Source organism: Drosophila virilis, chromosome X (assembly GCF_030788295.1).
Source record: "Drosophila virilis strain 15010-1051.87 chromosome X, Dvir_AGI_RSII-ME, whole genome shotgun sequence".
NCBI lineage: Eukaryota > Metazoa > Arthropoda > Insecta > Diptera > Drosophilidae > Drosophila > Drosophila virilis.
In genome coordinates, this window is record NC_091543.1 from 28870001 (window position 1) to 28888793 (window position 18793).

Here is an 18793-nt window from a genome sequence, read left to right on the forward strand (position 1 = left end):
TATGATAAGGTCGTGTCACGAGCAAACTGAAGCTCATCTCTCTGCCTGCTGTTAGCTCTCGCTTTGGCCTTATGCGCTGCTGCAGTAGGCGATCTCAACAAGTTTTTCAACAAGGTGGCAAGGCCATAACAAATGGCAAATTATAAGAGAATAACTTAACACATAAGGACCAAACTCTGTAAGCTGGAAAAAAAAATTAAAAATATTTATAACGAAATAAAACAAACTTTTAAGTTTTTGTGTCTTGCGGTTTTTGTTCTTTTCTTCTTTTTTTTGTTGTTTTTTTTTTTTTCAAGCTGCGTTTTGAAATAAATCCAAAAAACCATATTTATTCAAAACTGCATTTGATTTCTTTTGTATGTATATAAAAATTTTTTTTTGTATTTTTGTTTCTTTTGCAAGAAAATGTGTATAAATAAAAAGAATTTTAGCATTAAGATAAAATGATTTATGTGTAAGATAAAGCATACTAAATAAAACTCAATCAAAAATAAACAATTGCTAATTACTTTTTTCGTACTTTGTTCTCTTTCTTTTCAATTCTAACTGCGTGTAAATAGGCTGTAAAAATATATGTATATATATATATATATATATATATATATATATATATATATATATATATATATATATATATATATATATATATATATGTATGTATATGGTTTCATATAAAATACAAAAATTGTATGTATTTCTCTCGTAATTATATCTGTGTGTGTGTGTGAGTTTTTGAAAACTTTTGTTGCAACAGAAAAAGTGCACTGTCACGAAGCCAAATTTAAGAGAAAGCACAACTCTCTGTGCGTTATGTCTGCGCTCTTGATTGTTTCATTTGGCTGCTGCGATGCGCTCTCTTTACTAATTGTCCATTCATTTTTTTGTCACGCCTAACAATAGCTTTATGTGCATGTGAGCGTGCGTATGTGTATGTGTGTGTGTGTGTGGGTGAATTGAATTAAAATAAACTATAAATAATTATGTAAAAATATGTATTTTGTATTGTGTTTATGTTCTGTTCCGTTTCGTTCTGTTCGTTTCGCATCATGAGAGAAATGTGTTTTTCCTTTTCATTTTTTTTCTTTCGTAAATTGCTAAATATTTGTGCAAGCTTTTGTTTCTGGCCGAGAGTTTTGGCTACAATAATTTTATTAAATGTCTTGCGAACAAGTACACACACTCAATTTGTTAAGCAAACATTTGTCTGAAGAGGCGCCACGCCCGCGTGAGAGTCCTGTGTGGGCGGGCGCCGCTTAAGCAAATGTTTTATTTACTAACAAATAAATATTCGAATTCTCACAAATTCAACAATTGCATGGCCATAAGATCACATAATCATATAATCGTTGTCTAGAATCGCCAACATTTCGGCACAATTACAACTTAGAAATCTTAGACAAATATTTAGCTTATATTAAAAAAAAAAAAAAAGGAAAATAAACAATTTGCATTTTAAAATTTGTCATCATAATAGATAAATTATAATATTGTTTTTTTTTTTTTTTGTTTTTTAGCGATTTTTCGATTTAAGTTGATCGGTGAGTGGTCTGGCTTAAACAAATTTAAAACTCCTAAAATTTGCTTAGCTACATTTCAATTTCTATAGTATGATATATTATATATATATATATATATATATATACATATACATATATATATATAAATATGTTTGCATATGTATATATAAAAAAAAAATATTTGCCTTAAATTATATAATGTATGATAAGTGGAAAATGTTATAGCTAAAGGGAGGAGGAGGCGGTCAATAAAGATGAAAGGTTAGAACATAAGAGAGAATAGAAATAATAAAAAAATTATATATATATATATATGTGCATATAGCTTCATAATATATAAATTTGTATAACTATTTGATAAGTAGATGTCTAAAATAACGTTAGTTTAACTGAACACATTTTGAAGTGAGTTTTGCTGTAGCTGTGTGTGTGTATGTATCTGTGTAATGTGTGTTGTGTGTTGTGGATGCGTGTGTGTGTGTGTGTGTGTGTGTTGAATGCTTGCTTTGTGTGTTGGCAGAAATCTCAGTCTAAAAATGCACACACATCAACTGCATTTGTTGTTGTTGTTGTTGTTTTTACCCCTTTTTTGTTTGCTATTGCGTTGAACAAAAAATAAAAGTAATTTATAAAAATAATATATATATATATATATATATATATATATATATATATATATATATGTATGTATATATGCATGTATATAGAGCAAGAGATAACCTATAACATGAACTAAGTGCGGTGGTGTCTGTGTCTGTGTGTGTGTGTGTGTCTGTGTGTGTGTGTGTGTGTTTGTGTGTGGGGGTGTTAAAATGTGGCGCAGCGCTGAGATCGCACTGCATTTAGCTAGCCAGATTGCGCCCTATAGCTGCCACATGGACGGCGGCGGCAACAGCAGCAGCAGCAGCACCAGCGGCAGGCCAATGCCCAGCGATAATACCAGAAGCAGCAGGATCATGAGCAGCGTCATGGTGCGCACCTCAAAGGAGCGGCGCCGGCGGCTGCTTGATCGATTCAAGGCAGCAGCACCTGACGTTGCCGGAGGTGGCGACAGTGGCGACGGTGGCAACGCTGCAGCAGCAGCTGCTTGTTGCTGTTGCTGTTCCACTGGCTGGATGCGTTGCAGCTGCTGCATGAGACGCGCGAGTCGCAAAGCAGCCGCGGGCAGCGCCTGCGATACGTTGTTAAAGCTGCTGATGGTAGTGGCTCAGCGGCTGCAGCTGGTGGTAGGCCGCATGTGGATGTACATGCGGATGCGGATGCGGATGGGGATGTGTATGCGAATGTGTATGCGCATGTGGATGCGCGTGAGGATGCGCGTGATGCGGCATCGGTCGCGCTGCCGCCTGATAATAGCCGGGCATTGTCTGATAAGCATGTGCGGGCAACGGCAACGGCATCGTCACTGGCACCGGCACCGAACTCGCTGCCGCTGGCAGCTGCTGCACCGGCATCGGCACCGGCAACGGCACCGGCGGCGGCACCGCTGGACGCTGTTGTGCAGTCGGCAGGGGTGCGCGTTGTTGTTGTTGCTGTTGTTGTTGTTGTTGTTGTTGTTGTTGTTGTTGTTGTTGTAGTTGCTGTTGCTGCTGTTGTTGTTGCTCCGCTGGGTGGGTCACAACATGGCTGGGCCGGCATAGGCGCTCGTACACTTGGCCCGTTGCTGGCGCTGTTAATGTTGCTGTTGCGGATGTTGTTGTGGTTGCTGCGGCGGCTGCGGCGGCGGCGGCGGCGGCAGCGGCAACGGCTGCATTGCTCGAGGGCGTATCCAGCAAATGATGATGCCGATGATGATGATGGTGATGATGATGATGCGCCTGCGCTGTTGTCTGATCGTTGTTGCTGGTGCCATTGCTGCTGTTGTTGTTGCCAATGTTGCTGCCGTTATTGTTGTTGCTGCCGTTGCTGTTGTTGTTGTTGTTGTTACTGCTGCTGGCGTTGTTGCCTATGTTGACGCTGCCGTTGATGTTGGTGCTACCATTACCAGGCGTTGCCCTTACCAGCGGTATTGGCGGCGGCGGCGGCGGCGCCGTTTCAATGCTGCCGGCAACTGCAGCGACCCCACCAATTGTTGTTGCTGTTGTCGTTGTTGTCGTAGCCGCCGCAACCGCAGCTGCAGCCGCCGTTGCCGTCATCAGATTGCAGGAGTCAAGTCTTTGTCATTTGGAATTGCTTTGCAGCGCCGCATTGATCTGTGTCCAGAGCTCCTTTTTGCACGACTTTGAGCTGTAAACAGTAAATAAAACAATTATTAAGTGTAACTAACAAAACAACAACAAATTGTTGCACAGCTTGGCTTTGACCCTTAGCTATGTCTTCATCAGTCTATTATATTATTTCTCATTGTCTTAAAGTTCTAGTTATTTCTATTAGTTCTAGTTATTTGATAAGCTTCCCACTTTTACATCTATCTATCTTGTGCACGACCAGGATTAAATAACTTTGTAGATACATTTATCTCATTTATACATATATATACATATAAATCGTCGTTCGACCCAACCAACTTTGACATATGCCTGCAACAATGAAGAGTCTTTTCGTAGAAGCAAACAGACGGACGTGACTCTATAACGGCTCGGCTATTACTACGGATCTACGTATATATATATATATATATATATTTATATGTGTATATATGTATATATACAATGGTCTCGAAGTTGTCTTCTTCTATGTCTTACATTTCATGACAACATTTCGAATAGCCTCGACAATATATGTAAATTGGCTTATTATTTGAATTAACCTGCAACTCTAATGTGAATGCTTCCCAATTGGCTTCGATTAATATAAAGCCCAATAATGGCTAAAATGTATAAAACTATTGTTTGTTCCGCTCGAAACTCGGTCAAAAAAGTTTCAAAGTATTTCCGCCAAATACAAATACTGAAATTTTAATTAAAAATAGATCATGCTAAGGGTCCATGAATAATTAAAATCACAATTGGCTCGATTATAAATAAGTTTGAGAAATAAAACTTGTTAGAGATGAATGGATGGATGGATGGATGGATGGATGGATGGATGAATGGATGGTTAGTTGAATGGATAGATGGTGGGATGGGTGGTAGGTAGGAGGAAGAAGCGTCGCATTAATTCTTCTCACAATGGCTTGAAATGGTATATTTAAAATCTTTTTCTATTTTCTATGCTTGGGGGATTTTCTCGAAAGACTCTTCGAAATGTCTTGCTTAAGCTTCGTTTCCAGCTTTTGTTGCTCTTGGTGCTGCTATTTGGGCTTTTGTAAAGGTTTTCGCATATAAAAAGAAGACCATCGGGATCATCATATTGCCAGGGCAGCAGCTTATGCGGCCTATAGCCATTGGCTACAAATACTCTGTCAGTAATGCTAGGGTATCAGATGCGAAATTTAGATATGACCAATATGAATTATGATGTGCAGTGCTATGATGAACAACTACTGACCGCTTAATGGACTGCAGCCAGTCCTTGAACTGTGCACTGCCCTCCGGTGTGATTTGAAAAGCGGCGCGCGCGGCAACCACAATGCTGGCGAATTCCTCATAATCACCCTGGGTCAGATGATATAGCTTCTGATGGATGCACTGAATATACCTGCCAGAGATTAAAGATCGAGTGTCAAGAAGTGACATGTTAATGGGGCAAGTCGCATTCACTCACATTTGCTGGCACTTTTGCACGAGCGGCGTAAGGGCCGAGCGCAGATGCTGCATGACCAGCTGATGATTGTTCCTGCCCAGATAATGTGCCGACTCGATGGCCACATCGTGCAGCACAAACGGACTGACAATCGAATTGACCGCACAGATGCAGAACTGATGCAGATACTGTGTGCCCAGCTTCTTGCTAATCCGCAACAGCCATTTCACGTCCTCGCCATACGGCGGATTCCTAGCATACTTTGCCTGCGGACGATCGTCATGTACCCGTCGCGCCAGCGTCTCCATGGCCAGCATGCCAACGTTGTAGGCAGCCAGCAGATAGCGCATCTGTGTGGGTCTATAAAGGAGCGCAGAGATATATATAATTATGGTTAGAGTTCTGCCATGGCATTCGTAATCATCTGTTTCCCATTTGTGATACTTACGTGAACTGATGCTGTTGCCGCTGTCGCACCGGCGGCTGTGATGGTGGCTGTTGCTGTTGATGCTGCGGCGGTGGTGGTGGCGGCTGCTGCTGCTGCATAAACGGATACACGGGATGCTGGGCTGGATGCTGTACCGGATGCTGTGCTGGATGTTGGGCAGGATGCTGGACAGGATGCTGGCGCAGTGGTACGCCTACACCGCCACCAGGCGGTCCATTCGGCGGAGGGGGCGGTGGTGGTCCGTAATAGGCGGGCGCCATTGGACCCATTGGCGGTCCGGGTGGACCCGGCTGCAGCGTCTGATATGCCTGCGGTGGCAGCTGCTGAAAAGCGCCCGGTGGCGGCGCCTGGAACGCTGGTGGTGGCTGGTGACCCGGCGGCGCTGCATGCACCACAGACGTGGGCGGAGCCAGAGCCTGTTGCTGCTGCTGTTGTTGTTGTTGCTGCTGCTGCTGCTGCTGTGGATGCTGCTGCTGTTGAGTGGGTGGCGGCGGCGGCGGCTGCTGCTGCGAGTAGCCCGCGTAGAGCGGCTGCGGTGGCGGCGGCGGACCAGCTGATATATACATCTGCATTTGGCCAGGCGGATAGCTGAGATTATGATGATGCGCATAGATGCTCTGACAGAAAGTGTATGGTCCATAGGGCGCCAGGCCAATGGGCGCCAGTGTCGCTACGCCCGGCTGGAATGGCTGCGGTGCGGAGCTTACCACAGGTGGACCCGCCAATGGACCTGCACCGCCAGCAGCGGCGCTCATCATCTGCTGTTGCTGCTGCTGTTGTTGTTGCTGCTGTTGTTGTTGTTGTTGTTGTTGCTGCTGATGTTGCTGCTGCTGATGCTGCTGCTGATGCTGCTGATGTTGCTGCTGTTGATGTTGCTGCTGCTGCTGCTGTTGTTGCTGCTGCTGCTGCAGCTCATGCTGCTGCTGGGACTCAATTAGTGCACTCAAGCTAACAGCCGAATGCTCCAGCTGCTCCTCATGCTGCTCATGATCCGCGGCGCTGTTGTTGGGCGAATTGCGTGTGTAGAGCTCGTACCAGTAGCGCGCCACCTGGAAGAGCACCTCCGGATAGACGCCGCCACCCTTGGCGGCCGTTTCAACAGTGAGGCAAGCACGCTCCAGCATTAGGTCGCTTTGCTCCTTGCATTGCAATATGGCGCGCTGTATCTCATTGGGATTGAGTGCCGCCGCATGGGGCAGCACAGACAGCGCCAGCTCCGCGGCCGGATATACCATATTGTTGTCCCAGCCACGCGAGGCACGATCCGCCATGCCAGCTGCCTCCGGTGGTGTTAGGTGCGCCTCCCATGTATCTATTAGAAAACTAATCGCCGGCGCACCAATCTCCATGGCCTGGCCAAGTATCCAGGAGACGTGCGAGGAATATGTGCGCGACAACCAATTCGGACTGACGCAATTGTGCAGGCCGAGGGCATAGAGACCCAGCTGGAAGGCGCACATGTGCAGCGCACGATGCGGACCATGATGATTCTGGCTGGTGCTGGCCTGGGTGAACAGCGATGTTGAACTATTGCCGCCGGCCTTGGTTAGCACATTTTTGGCCAGCTCAAACATAAAGTGCGCGCTGGCCTCCGACGGCTGATTCGGTATGGAGGGATAGGCACGTTTGCCCTTGTAACGGCTCTCCTTGCTGCGGCTGCTGCTGCTGCTGGCATTGTTGTTGCTGTTGGTCGTGCTGTTGCTGTTGCCGTTGTTGTTGTTGTTGTTATTGTTGTTGTTCTGGGCAACAGCACCAGCAGCGGCACCAGGCGCAGCTGCTCCAGCTGGATTGGCATTGCTGCTGCTGCTGCTGCTACTGCCGCCAGGCTGGCCGCTGTTCTGGCAACCCACCATGCCCTGACTCTGGCCTGCTGCCTGGCTCTGTACCTGTCCCTGTCCATTGTTGTTGCTGCTGCACGATTGATTGCTGCTGCTGGCCATGCTCAGCGCACACATGCTCAACTCCAGCTCAGCGCTGGTTGAGCTATGCGGCCGACTGTTGCCGCCCACGCTGCCATAATCATTGGGTAGCAGTTCGCATAAATTGAAGGCAGCACCGCCTCCATTGCCACCTGCACCGACTGCCGCACCGGCGCTATAGTCATGCTCGTCGCGTCGCATGGGATGCTGGCTGGGCGTACGGACGGGAGGATGGCTGGAGTAGTAGGCGGGCAGCAGTGGCGTTTTAAGCAGCGTGTGTATATCCCGATCCAGTAGCTTCTCCATAATCTTGGCTATCTTGCGCGGCTCATCTTTGTAGTGATAGAGTAGCGTTAGGGCCAAGTCGCCGCGCTGGCGTCGCGTGCCCTCGCACAAGAGCGGATGTTCCGCTTCCGAGACATTGGCCTTTAGACCCAATGCCGCAACAGCTGCCTCAAAGCCCATGTTTTCCTCGCTGTGTTGCTTGTACAACGCCGGGTTTGGACGTCGTGCCAGGCCCACCATTTCACCAGCTGCGGCAGCCGCGGCTGCTGCTGCTGCTGCTGCAGCGGCTGCGGATGTGGCCGTTGCCAACTTGGCTGCGCCGGGCGTGACGAGCGCATCAAATATGAATGTGGCCAAATTGATGGGCAATAATGCTTCGCCGCGCGTCTTGAAGGTGCCATTGCGCAGCTGCTCGGCTCGTTCGCGTATTACCTGTAGCTCGGCGGCGCCCAGCGGCAGACGCTTGAGCAGCGCCAATATGTCCGCCTCCTGATTGGCCAGTTTCACCTCGAGCGGCTTGGTGCTGGCCGGCGGTCGCGGCATTTCCAGCGCAAACAAACATATGCGAAAGCCAATATGAAAATGCTCCGAATTCTCAGATAGCACAGTGCACAGAAATGCGCACTTGGAGAGCGTCGATGAAGCCACAACAGTCAACTGATGTGATATGGGATTTACATTCTGCTTTTTGCCTTTGCGCTTCGGTGCCGGCGGCAATTCCATGAGCAGATTGGGCGGATTGGCCAGCATTTGCTCAGCCAGACGCACTGCCAATATGCACGCCTCACGTCCATGTCCATGGGCATGCAGACCCTCAGCGCGCGCCAACAATATGTCCCAGGCATCCTCAGAGGGACGCACATTCGAGAAAATGTGCGGCTTCTCTCCTGTCAGCGCCACACGTGTCCCACTGCCACCGCTGCTGCAGGGCTGTTCCATCGCTGAGGGTGCTACAGCGGCGGCAACAGCGACTGGTGTTCCTGCTGTGGCTGTGACTGTGGCTATTGCTGCTGCTGCTGCAGCTGGAACAACTGTTGCTCCTGCTGACACTGCTGCGGGTGTCGGCTCTACTGTTGGCGTGTTGTGGCTGCTGTTAACGGCGACTGCCGCTGCTGCTGCTGCTGCTGCCAGGGCGGCTCGTGCTGCTGCTGAAGTGCTGGGCACGGGTGTCATATCGCTGCCAGGTGCTGCCGCTGATGCTGCTGCTGCTGCTGCTGCCGAAGTCACTGGCACGCCCACAACCTGAACAAATTCATCGCTGCTGCTGCTAAAGGATTCATCCTTGGACAGACGACGTGAGGCCTGCTGCTGCTGTTGTTGCTGCTGTTGTTGCTGTGAAGTGGCAGCTGTTTTCAGCATGGACGAGCTGGAGCTGTTGCTGCTACCCGAGGCGGTCGACGCTGATGAAGAAGCCGATGATGCGGATGAGGTGTCCGATGTGGAGCCCGCCTGTTGTCTGTAATCCGGTGTGCTAGGCACAACAACAGCAGCTGCTGCTGCGGCTGCTGCTGCCGTTACTGAGATGGGCATATCCTTGCTCTGCTGCGACATAGCGGAGACAGCTGAGACAGCATCAAAGCTGCTCTGCGAATCGGACTCGGTTAGCGATTTCTGTCCAACCACAGTGGCCGTACCACGCCCTGTGCAATAGTTGTGACTGCTGCTGTTGTCGCCGCCAAAGTCATCATTTTCGCAGAAGCCCTCGCTGCTGGCGCTGGAACGATTGCCATCGCCACCGGCACCGGATGCACCGGAGCCGGCCGCTGCGGCTGTTGCATTCGATTTGGGTGTAATGGCTGCGCCGGCCAGCTGATGCTGTTGTTGCTGCTGCTGTGGCTGCACTGGATTGGCGCCCATTGCCATTGCGTCGCGGTCAACGCCCATGCCGCAGGCGGCATTCACTCTGGCCAGTAGCAGAACAGCGTTTATGGACGGCGGGTCGTTGGGCGAGCCAAACAGCTCGGCGCCGCTAGCATCAAAACGTTCGCGATAACCGCCGCGTTCTGGACGGTGCTTGAAGACGCTCGCGTGCATGCCATGATCGTTGGAGGTGCTAAAATAGTTGTAGTGCTTGTTGTTGCTCATCAGGGCCTGGGTGGCGTTCAGCTGGCTGGTAGCGTTGGGGCCGCAGGTATCGCCCTTGCCATCTGTGTGCTTGAAACATGTGAAGGGTGAGTAGTAAATGGGATTTGTGTCGTGGGTGTGCGTTACGCCCGCAATGGGATAGTCTTCCCAATCCAAATAGCATGCCTCAATGGCCGGCTTGAAGCCAATGAATAGCTCCGTTTCGGATCTTGAATTCTGTTGATGTTTGTTCGTATACGATGGTGGCATCATGCGACTCTTCACCACACGATCGAGTATCTTTAGATGCCAGGACGTAAACTGAGCGTGCAGCATGTCGCGCTCATCGGGCGCCAGGCCAGGATTCAGTGCAGCCAGGCGCCATAGGGCAACAATCTCATCGCAAAGTGAACTACATGCATGCTGCAGCGCTGTGGAATTCGAGTGTGTATTGGAGTGCTTGCCACCGCTGTGTCCATGGGAGCCCATCATAAGTGCTAGCTTGGTCTGGAACCACCATATCAGCATCTGATCACAGGCCATGCATTCCTCCGTTATGATCTCAAGCAGGCGCACCGCATTTCGATCGCAGCGTCTGTACATCTCGCGAACTATCGATAACAGATTCCACATGCCCTCCGGTTCGCGCCCACGCAATGGACGCAGCAGTGAAGTCCATTCAGCGGCCGCTGGGGGCGCCGAATTGGTCAAATAGTTGACATCGCTGTAATACACAAAAAAACTGTGTGTTAACTGGACGGATTATGTTCCACACATATGGGCATTTCCTTACAAGGATTGACCATAAATAAAATTAAAAAAAAAAAACCAACTACGGGAAATAGGCACGTCGACATACCTGAAAACAATCGGCGCCGGAAGTATGAATTTGATGAGTATGCGCTTGATATTGTTGTGAAGCGTCTTCTCGTCTAGATACCAGCTAGTCTGATCATTAATTGATGCGCCCGCCGTTGGATCGGGTGCACCACATACCGTATTGATAGCCGTAGGCTGGGCGCTAAGCAACTCGTCCAGCAGGCGCTGAGCCGTCGGCAAAATTTGTTGCGGCAGCTCACTGATCAGATATTGGGCAAACTTTTGCAACTGATCGCGCTGAAGACGTGTGAGTGACTCGGAAACAGGTGCACGCAGGCAAACCTCCAGAGGCTGTGCATGAAACAGAGTAAGAGAGAAAGAAAAAGAGAGAGAGAGAGAGAGAGAGCAAGAGAATGAGTAAGAGGTTTGGGAATATGCAAAGAGGGGTAGGACATACACAATGAATGCGATGCAGGCAAACGGCAACCACATGAGAGCACCAGTAAGCGGAGGAGGTACAAGTGCAGTTGCATGAGGAGATCCGGCGACGATCGAATGTGACAGCTACATTGAAGAAGGTGCGCGGCGTTTGGCTCACAACGCTAGCAGAGAGATGAAACCCTGCAAGTTAAAAAAAAAGAGGTTAATCACATAAACGTATATGAAGTCCTGGCTTTACTGGACTTACCAATCTGCAATGGATCCTTTACGGCGCGCATACGAAACAATTGATCGCCGCGATGAAACTCATCTGCCGAACTGTTGGCCAGACAAGAGTACAACCGTATATCCTCCTCGTTGTCCGGAAAACTCCAGAAAGCGATTCGCAGCTGCAACTGCTCCGGCACGGGCGGATAAACATGTTCCACCAGCTCGAATGGTATATACGAGGCGACACATCGCGCTGCCAACTCGGCAAGTGACGAGACCTCTGCAAGTAAAAGATTTCAAGTGTCAAGCATTAGTTATCAATTATGTATATTAACGCCGATACACACGGAATACTAATTTAAAAACGAATTCGCAACAACTTAGGGTGGAAAGCCTCAAGTGCTGCCGATTCTTGGGATTCTTAGAAATAGTTCCAGGAATATTTAATACATTTACAAATACACGCACAAGCACACAAATAAATCAAACGCTGTCCCAGACGATTCGAGCAATGACCAACTAAGCAGAAGAAGCAGCGAGTCAGTCGCTGCAGAGGTCAATGGCGTTCCATCTGTTGTTGCCGTTGAAAAAGTTGAATTCAATGTTTGTTGCATGCCACTCATACATACATACGTACGTACGTACGTACATACGTACGTGCAAAGCGCAAAGCAATTGACTTGTAGATAAACAAAATTCTACAAATTGTCATGCAAATAAACAAATGAACCGACAGACAACACATCAACAATACAAGCAATACATGTAAGCAAAAAAACAATAAAGAAGAGAAAAGAGAAGGAAAAATTTATAAAGGTCGTGTCCATCCGCTTTGGAGCGCAAAACAAAGAAGCAGAAACAATAAAGAGTTGAGTTTATTTTTGTTTCGCCTTTTTTTTCTGCTTTTAACACGAGAAACTGGCGCAGCATTAACAACAACAACAACAACAGCAGCAACATTGGGCGCACACCCGACAAGAAAACAGAGTTCAAGTTCGCCCACATATGTGTTTACAAACATATTAAAATACATATCAAACGTGCATATGTAGTTAATCAGCAGTCTTTAACATTTTAATGGGAACCTGTTTCGTTTTCACTATCGTATTGGGTCTTGGCTAATGTATTAGGTTTTTAAGCTTAAATACGTTCCTATTATCGATATCGATTTTGTAAGTTTTTGTCGGTTGGCATTACGCGCACACACACACACACACACACACGCAAGCTTGGCCAGCGCATCGTTTGTTTGTTTTCATTCTTTCGCTTGTTCGCTGTCGCTTAATTTCAGACACTCTGGCACCATTTTATTCAAAGTCATTTTCCAACACAAGCGTCAAGAGTTATTATTCATGCCTATTCCTTCTTTATTCGCATTCCATTTTCGGACTGTGCGCAAGCAGGCAGGCAAGCCTTTGGAACCAGGCAAAAGTAAGGAGTAACAGCAACAACTACAAAATGCATTTGTCTCTGTTGCAAATCGAGTGGCGCTATGTTATTGTTTTTACTGCTGTTGTCAGTGTTGTCCCTTCAACAAAAAAAAAAAAAAAAAAAGAAAAAACCCAGCTAAAAGAGGTCAAATTTATATATGACACATGCGTACAGACATAAGTTTGCACATGTGTTATTTGCCCGCGGTTCCGGAAGTGCATGAAAACTGATATGCCTGCAAACGGCACAAACACAAATGCAATGTTCTGCGCGTGTGTGTGTCTTTTGCTGCATTCGCTTTGTCAGCAAATTTTCAAAAACGCCACTACACTAATTAGATGACATGTGGCAACGTCAGGCGTATACTATATACATAAGCACATACATATACATACATGGATGCATGTACATATGGATGGGCACAAAGTTGCACTGGCAACGATAGTTTTACCAAAGTTATCAACGGTCCTTACAATTCTTGTCGGCCTTGCCAAAGCAGGTGCTGATACCTGTGGTTGCCGTACATACAGAAATATGAATGTACAAATGAATATAGGTATGTACATCAATGCATGTATACATATGGACGTAAACTCATACACACTTATTTGGGCATTATCCTTGAAAAGGTTCCTTGACACAAACGACAGCTAAAGCAACGAAGCGGCAAAAGACAGCAGAACGACGTCACATTGACTTTTTGCGGTTATTATTTTGTTTTTTTTTTTTTTTTTTTCAAACCGAGACAGACACAAAAACACAGGTACACACATGCATACAAATGTTACACTCATAAGTACACACACAGACACACACACACACATACATACATACAGCATAAAAATGCAGCTGGCAGCTCTCGCTCACCTAGTAAGATGCCTGGCCCCCAATAACAAAACAAAAATCAAAAAAAAAATACAGCGACAACAACAACAGCAAAAAACTAGCGTACAAACAGAAAAGGCAACAACAATAACAAAACAAAGAGCAATGAAAAGCAACGGCAGCGCAGTCGCAGCGCTGCTGAGATTACATGTTGATAATGGTGCGGCGGCGCACAGGACCCGAACGGACCAAAGCCAATGAACAACGCATACAACACACACATACAAAACGACGTGACGTGCAGATGAGGAACAGACAGAATAAGGTAACGCAAGGTAAACGGACAATCGCAGCAAAATGTAACCAGCAAAGTCGTGATTTTGACTTTAGCGATAAGCAGGAGGCGCAGGCAGAAATAGTTGTTGCATTGTCGCTGTGTTTTTGCTGCTGTAGCTGCAATTTTAAGCCAATCTTTACATGAACACGTACACATATACATATGTAGATGTGTGTGTGTGTGTGTGGTGTATAAAATGCATACATACACTTGTACATAGCTATATGGGCATACGGATTTGGGGCATGCATTGAAAAGGTAATGCGTGTAATTTGGTCGTATGTATGTAATAACCGTAGTTGCCAGATCGCTTTAAACGCGAGCCTTGCCCAATCTGATAAGAACTGCAACATATTTCTTCTTTAGTTGTCAACTTTTTTCTTTTCGTAAGTAAGCAAACATTTCATATACAAATTAAGCACTATTTTCCGAATGTAAGCTTTAAAGTATATGTATATAGATGTCCAATCCTGTTTATATTTCGCTCGTTTCTGAGGAGAGCACAAAACAGTTCGTAATTGGCGAGTTTTCACCAATTGATATAGGTTTTTCTATACTTGTAAATTGGCGGAATAATCAAAATATTGAAAACCCAAATAGTCGTTCATTAAATGGATACTCCATGAGGATCCATGCGAAGTTTCAACATATGAACGGAAAGCTATGAGTACATGGACTTGATTGGGTCTAAGATGCCACAGTTCAATGGAGGATTGGTATTGAGATTCTGGTTAGGGCATGGGGAATATAGCTGTAGTCAACTTACCGAAATGGCGTCCACAATGGACACCGGCTGCCATTGCGGCAGAGTTGGCGATGCCGTTGCTGCCCGCACCGGGTGGACCACAGCCAGCCGCACCGAATGTGGCGCCGCCGTTGCTGTTGTTGGTGGCGCTGGCAACGGGGCCGATTCCATTCCCATTGCCAGCACTTGTGCCGGAGCCGTTGGTGGTGGGCTTTTTCCAGCCCCGCCAATTGTTGCACAACGATTCCGCCTCAGAGCTCCAGCTGCAGAGTGAATCCTCTTCGAAGCGTATGGAATCGTCGAAACTGAATCGATCCATTTCTTCCGGATTCCACTCGTTGCCGCCACCGCCGGCGGCGGCGTTTGCATCGGCGCCAGCGCCTCCAGCAGCAGATCCACCGGCGGCAGCTGCATTATTGTTATTATTGTTGTTATTACGGCCCGCGGCGGCTACAGCGGCAGCGCCAGCGCCAGCTGCGCCGCCAGCAGCGGCATCGGCTCTATTGTTGTTGCTCCCGTTGCGATTCGCCAGGTTGAAGCTGAACTGTAAGCAGTGCGCGAGCTTATGATTGATTCAGCTGCTGCTGCTGCTGCTGCTGCTGCTGCTGCTGAGGGGTCTTTCGCGTGCTCTGTTGCTTTTGGATGGATATTTGCTGCTGATATTTGTTGTTCTTGTTGTTGCTGTTGTTGCTATTGTTGTTGGTATTTTCCGTTCCGTTTTCAAGTTCCTTTGTAAAGTGCAATTTGGATAATTTACGCTCAATTTGTTTCGTGTAAAAGGCGAAATGTTGAGCGGGTTTTTGTTATTTTATTTTATTTTTTTAATTTTTCCTGTTGTCAAGTGCTGCTTAATGCTTTCAAATTTATTTCAAAACTATTTATTTACAGATACATACTTATGTATACACATATGTATGTGTGTGCTTGTATGGACTTGTGCAGCGTCGCCTTCTACTTTTGCTCTAATTCTTTCTCTTTCTCCTGCTCTCTTGTTGTCGTCGTTGTTGTTTTTGTTGTTGTTGTTGTTGTTTTTGTTGTCAAATTGTGTGTTTGTTTATGGGGATGGGAGCGTGATTTCAGAACAGCTACATACACGATAAACGGGCTAAAAGCATATTTTATTTTTGAAATTAACTTTTGTAAACTAATATTTGTTTCAATACACAGTTAGCTGTTACACACATTATTTACAGAAAAAATAATATTTGTTGCGTGCGTGCGCGTTGATATTACTGTATTTTGTGTGCCGCAAGCACGGGCGCTTCGTGTCACGACAAGCACTTATCTCTAACTGAGTGTTCACTGCATACGCATAAGCTTCCAAATGACCGAGCGATTGTTATCGAGCCGTGTGGCGGGGGACGCCCGAAAGTAACAACAAAAATAATTTAAAAAAAAAAATAAGAAGAAAACTTTAATAAAAGACACCAAGACGAAGCGTAAGAAGAAACAGATGCGAGCAAACGAATTGAACGCGCTGCGTTGTTGCGACTGCGACGGCTGCCTATTGTTTATTGTCGTTGTTGTGTTTCATGCTATTTTTCACGGCTATGTGAATTTGTACCCCCCACAGCAGCAGTAGCATAAGCAGCAGCAGCGATTCAGAGAGTGAGAGAGTCGCTGGGGGAGCAGTGACTGCGATTGTGTGTTGGTATATGTGTGTGACTGCCAAAATAGAGAACGCCAAAATGGCCAATTGTTGTTGGTCACACAGTTTTATATATACATACATACATACGTTGGTATGTATGCATGTGTATGTGTGTCGTTGCTGTTTTCGCTGCACCAGGACCAGCTGCTCTGTAGTTGCTGCTGCTGCTGCTGCTGCTGCTGCCGTCACTGTTGTCGTGTCGTGCGCGCGTCCCTTTAGCAACCTTTAATTATTTTTCACTTTTATGCTTTCTGCTCATCTTTGCTCGCTCCTTTTATCCTTCTTTATGCCTTGTCGCGAAACCTGCGCGCGAGCTCGCACTCTTTCTCTCTTTATCACACACGTACCCGCTCTGGCCTGTTCAGGCAGACTGAAACACTGAACAAACGCACGCTCACACATAGATACATATATACACTAATGCACCGCTCCCGCACACACATACACACACACACCTATATATATACACACATACACATGCATACACAACAACAACAGCAACAGCACAACATCAATATATTGATATACATATATCAATGCCTGTATGTGTGGTCAAATGTGTATGTGTTAGTGTGTGTTTGTGCACGAAATGCTTTAAAGAAAACGTTGAAAAAACCTTTTTGTTTGCCCGTTTCGAAAGAATTTTGCTTTGTCACACTACTTATGCACTCCAATTAATAGTTCTAAATCGATGCAGAATTTAGTTATGGTTTTGGTATGCATGAACTGCATTTTTACACAGTTTTTGTGAATTTATACGGGAATTTGTTTTTATCCATCACAAAAATCGCGTTCGCGTTCCTACTAGGAACTAGTGATGTAAAAAAAATCATCGACAAACTTTTCTAAGCGATTTATATCGAAACTTATCGACCTAATATCGATTTCAAATAAACAATGGGCGCGTATTAAAACGAGCACAATCAATATTTTACACATTTAAAAATTGGCTTAATAGAGATAAAAATGTTGTAGGTTGTATTTGGGTAATCAAGCATAAATGAGATTATAATGGATTTACATATGTCTTTGACAATTTATTTTCATTAAATAGTAATAAGTTTAAATAATTTTCTTAATTGAAGGGATTAACAGCTTATAATGAATGCTAATGCCGTTCTACGTGCACAGTTACATAAATAAACTTATCGATAACATGCATATAAAAGTACCAACATTATTAATAGTGGTGAACATTCTCACACACAATCATAACTATTCGCTATGTAGGCATACAAAAGCTAATTGATATAAGATTTTACAATCGTACACCGCTATGATTAAAATTTGTAATTTAGTAAAACTATATTTAATAAGCAGATTAGCCGGCGATCGCTGCAATTAGATGACACCAAGCACTCTATATTTCTTTAAGGGCGTCCAGTATGCGATTGCAGTCCTCATCATTACGCAGTCCCAATCGTTTGAGATCTTTGTGCTCCATCGAAACCAATTCAACCAGATCAACGTGCGCTTTTTCGAACTTATCAAGATAGCTTTCTAGACCCACAAGGAGCAGCACATCATGTACATTGCTCGCATGATTGATGACATACGAGTGATTTGCCGCAAGCAGCGAGCGACGCCGTGATTCCTTGCACAATGAATTTTCCGCACTGTTGCCGCTGCCCGAATCATCCATGAACTCATCCAAGCTGTTGTTGCGATCCTCAAGTTTCCGGCCAGGAGGCTTCAAGCTGGGCTTCGAGAGTTGTTGTTTTTTAAATGCCTTTTTAAAGAACGTTGACGAGGTGGTCCTTCTTGGTGCTCGCATATCCCTAATGGGCGACATATTTGGCGAACGCAAGTCACCAAAAATGGGTGTGGAGCAGCGTATATTTTGAGCATTTTTATTGATCACCGACAGTATGGGCGTACGATTATAGCTGAATAGATGCTGACCCGTTGGCGTGCGACATTCCTCCATATTAAAAAATGTAATATTCAAAAAACTATTAATATAGATATGGAACACAAAACGTAAATGCTAGTCAAGCTTAGATTAAGCAATGGCGCCTGCGGGAAATCTGCCGTTATACGCGCTGGAAAAGCGAAGAGTTGCATTTATGTTGTGTACTATAATGGTTGCAACTGGCGTCACAAATAAGAATATGTATTTAAGGCTAAATGGACAAACACATTATAATATAATGTTTCAATATTGGTGCGCTTTTACTAAAAAGATCAATTTATTTATTTTATTTTTAAGCAGCTGCAGCAGAGGGATGCCACCTTTCAAATTCCGTTCAAATTCCTTTGGCTCTTGTTAACAGTCGTGCTGTGTATCGAACAACAACTAATCGATATCAGCTCTTAAAGCTCTTATACACAGCTCTAACACACAGTGTGCCTAAAGCGCTTTTAAATTGTCATTATTGTTGTTATTCTTTCGTGAGTGTGAAAGTGACAGCCAATCGTTGAATTGCTTAGCTAGCATAACGAATTCGATAGTCGAGTAAATGTTAGCCTTCGATAAG

The 18793-nt window shown here is 45.7% G+C and overlaps 3 protein-coding genes across 4 annotated transcripts; all 3 read right to left on the minus strand.

The window, feature by feature from the left end:
* Positions 1-2701: 2701 nt before the first annotated feature.
* LOC116651945 (putative mediator of RNA polymerase II transcription subunit 29) lies at positions 2702-3652 on the minus strand. Its single transcript, XM_032439485.2, has one exon. It carries the CDS (start codon positions 3650-3652, stop codon positions 2702-2704), a length of 951 nt encoding a protein of 316 aa, XP_032295376.1.
* Dora (zinc finger SWIM domain-containing dorado) lies at positions 3604-17137 on the minus strand. 2 transcript variants are annotated; one of them, XM_070208470.1, is made up of 9 exons: positions 16933-17136; positions 14687-15770; positions 11365-11607; positions 11134-11297; positions 10717-11027; positions 5590-10581; positions 5163-5501; positions 4947-5096; positions 3604-3743 (listed from the first exon to the last, which is right to left on the minus strand). In XM_070208470.1, exons 2-9 carry the CDS (start codon positions 14982-14984, stop codon positions 3677-3679), a joined length of 6564 nt encoding a protein of 2187 aa, XP_070064571.1. In that variant the 5' UTR covers positions 14985-15770; positions 16933-17136; the 3' UTR covers positions 3604-3676. The 2 variants fall into 2 exon arrangements, with proteins under 2 accessions (XP_070064571.1, XP_070064536.1); XM_070208435.1 differs by lacking the exon at positions 3604-3743 and adding an exon at positions 4617-4869 and having other exon boundaries at positions 16933-17137.
* A 130-nt stretch (positions 17138-17267) lies between these two features.
* On the minus strand, positions 17268-18332 carry LOC6632072 (protein matrimony). The gene has a single exon (XM_002054940.4). The coding sequence runs from the start codon at positions 18241-18243 to the stop codon at positions 17677-17679; it is 567 nt and encodes a 188-aa protein (XP_002054976.1). The 5' UTR covers positions 18244-18332; the 3' UTR covers positions 17268-17676.
* Positions 18333-18793: the final 461 nt, after the last annotated feature.

What these genes read in the sequence shown, in the direction of transcription:
- LOC116651945 (XM_032439485.2), bottom strand. Translation starts at nt 3,652, where the DNA reads ATGACGGCAACGGCGGCTGCAGCTGCGGTTGCGGCGGCTACGACAACA.
- Dora (XM_070208435.1), bottom strand. Translation starts at nt 14,984, where the DNA reads ATGGATCGATTCAGTTTCGACGATTCCATACGCTTCGAAGAGGATTCA. An exon ending in AAAGGATCCATTGCAGATTG is followed by an intron (nt 11,298 to 11,364) that starts GTAAGTCCAGTA and finishes TTTAACTTGCAG; the next exon opens with GGTTTCATCTCTCTGCTAGC. An exon ending in GCCTGCATCGCATTCATTGT is followed by an intron (nt 11,028 to 11,133) that starts GTATGTCCTACC and finishes TTTCATGCACAG; the next exon opens with CCTCTGGAGGTTTGCCTGCG.
- LOC6632072 (XM_002054940.4), bottom strand. Translation starts at nt 18,243, where the DNA reads ATGGAGGAATGTCGCACGCCAACGGGTCAGCATCTATTCAGCTATAAT.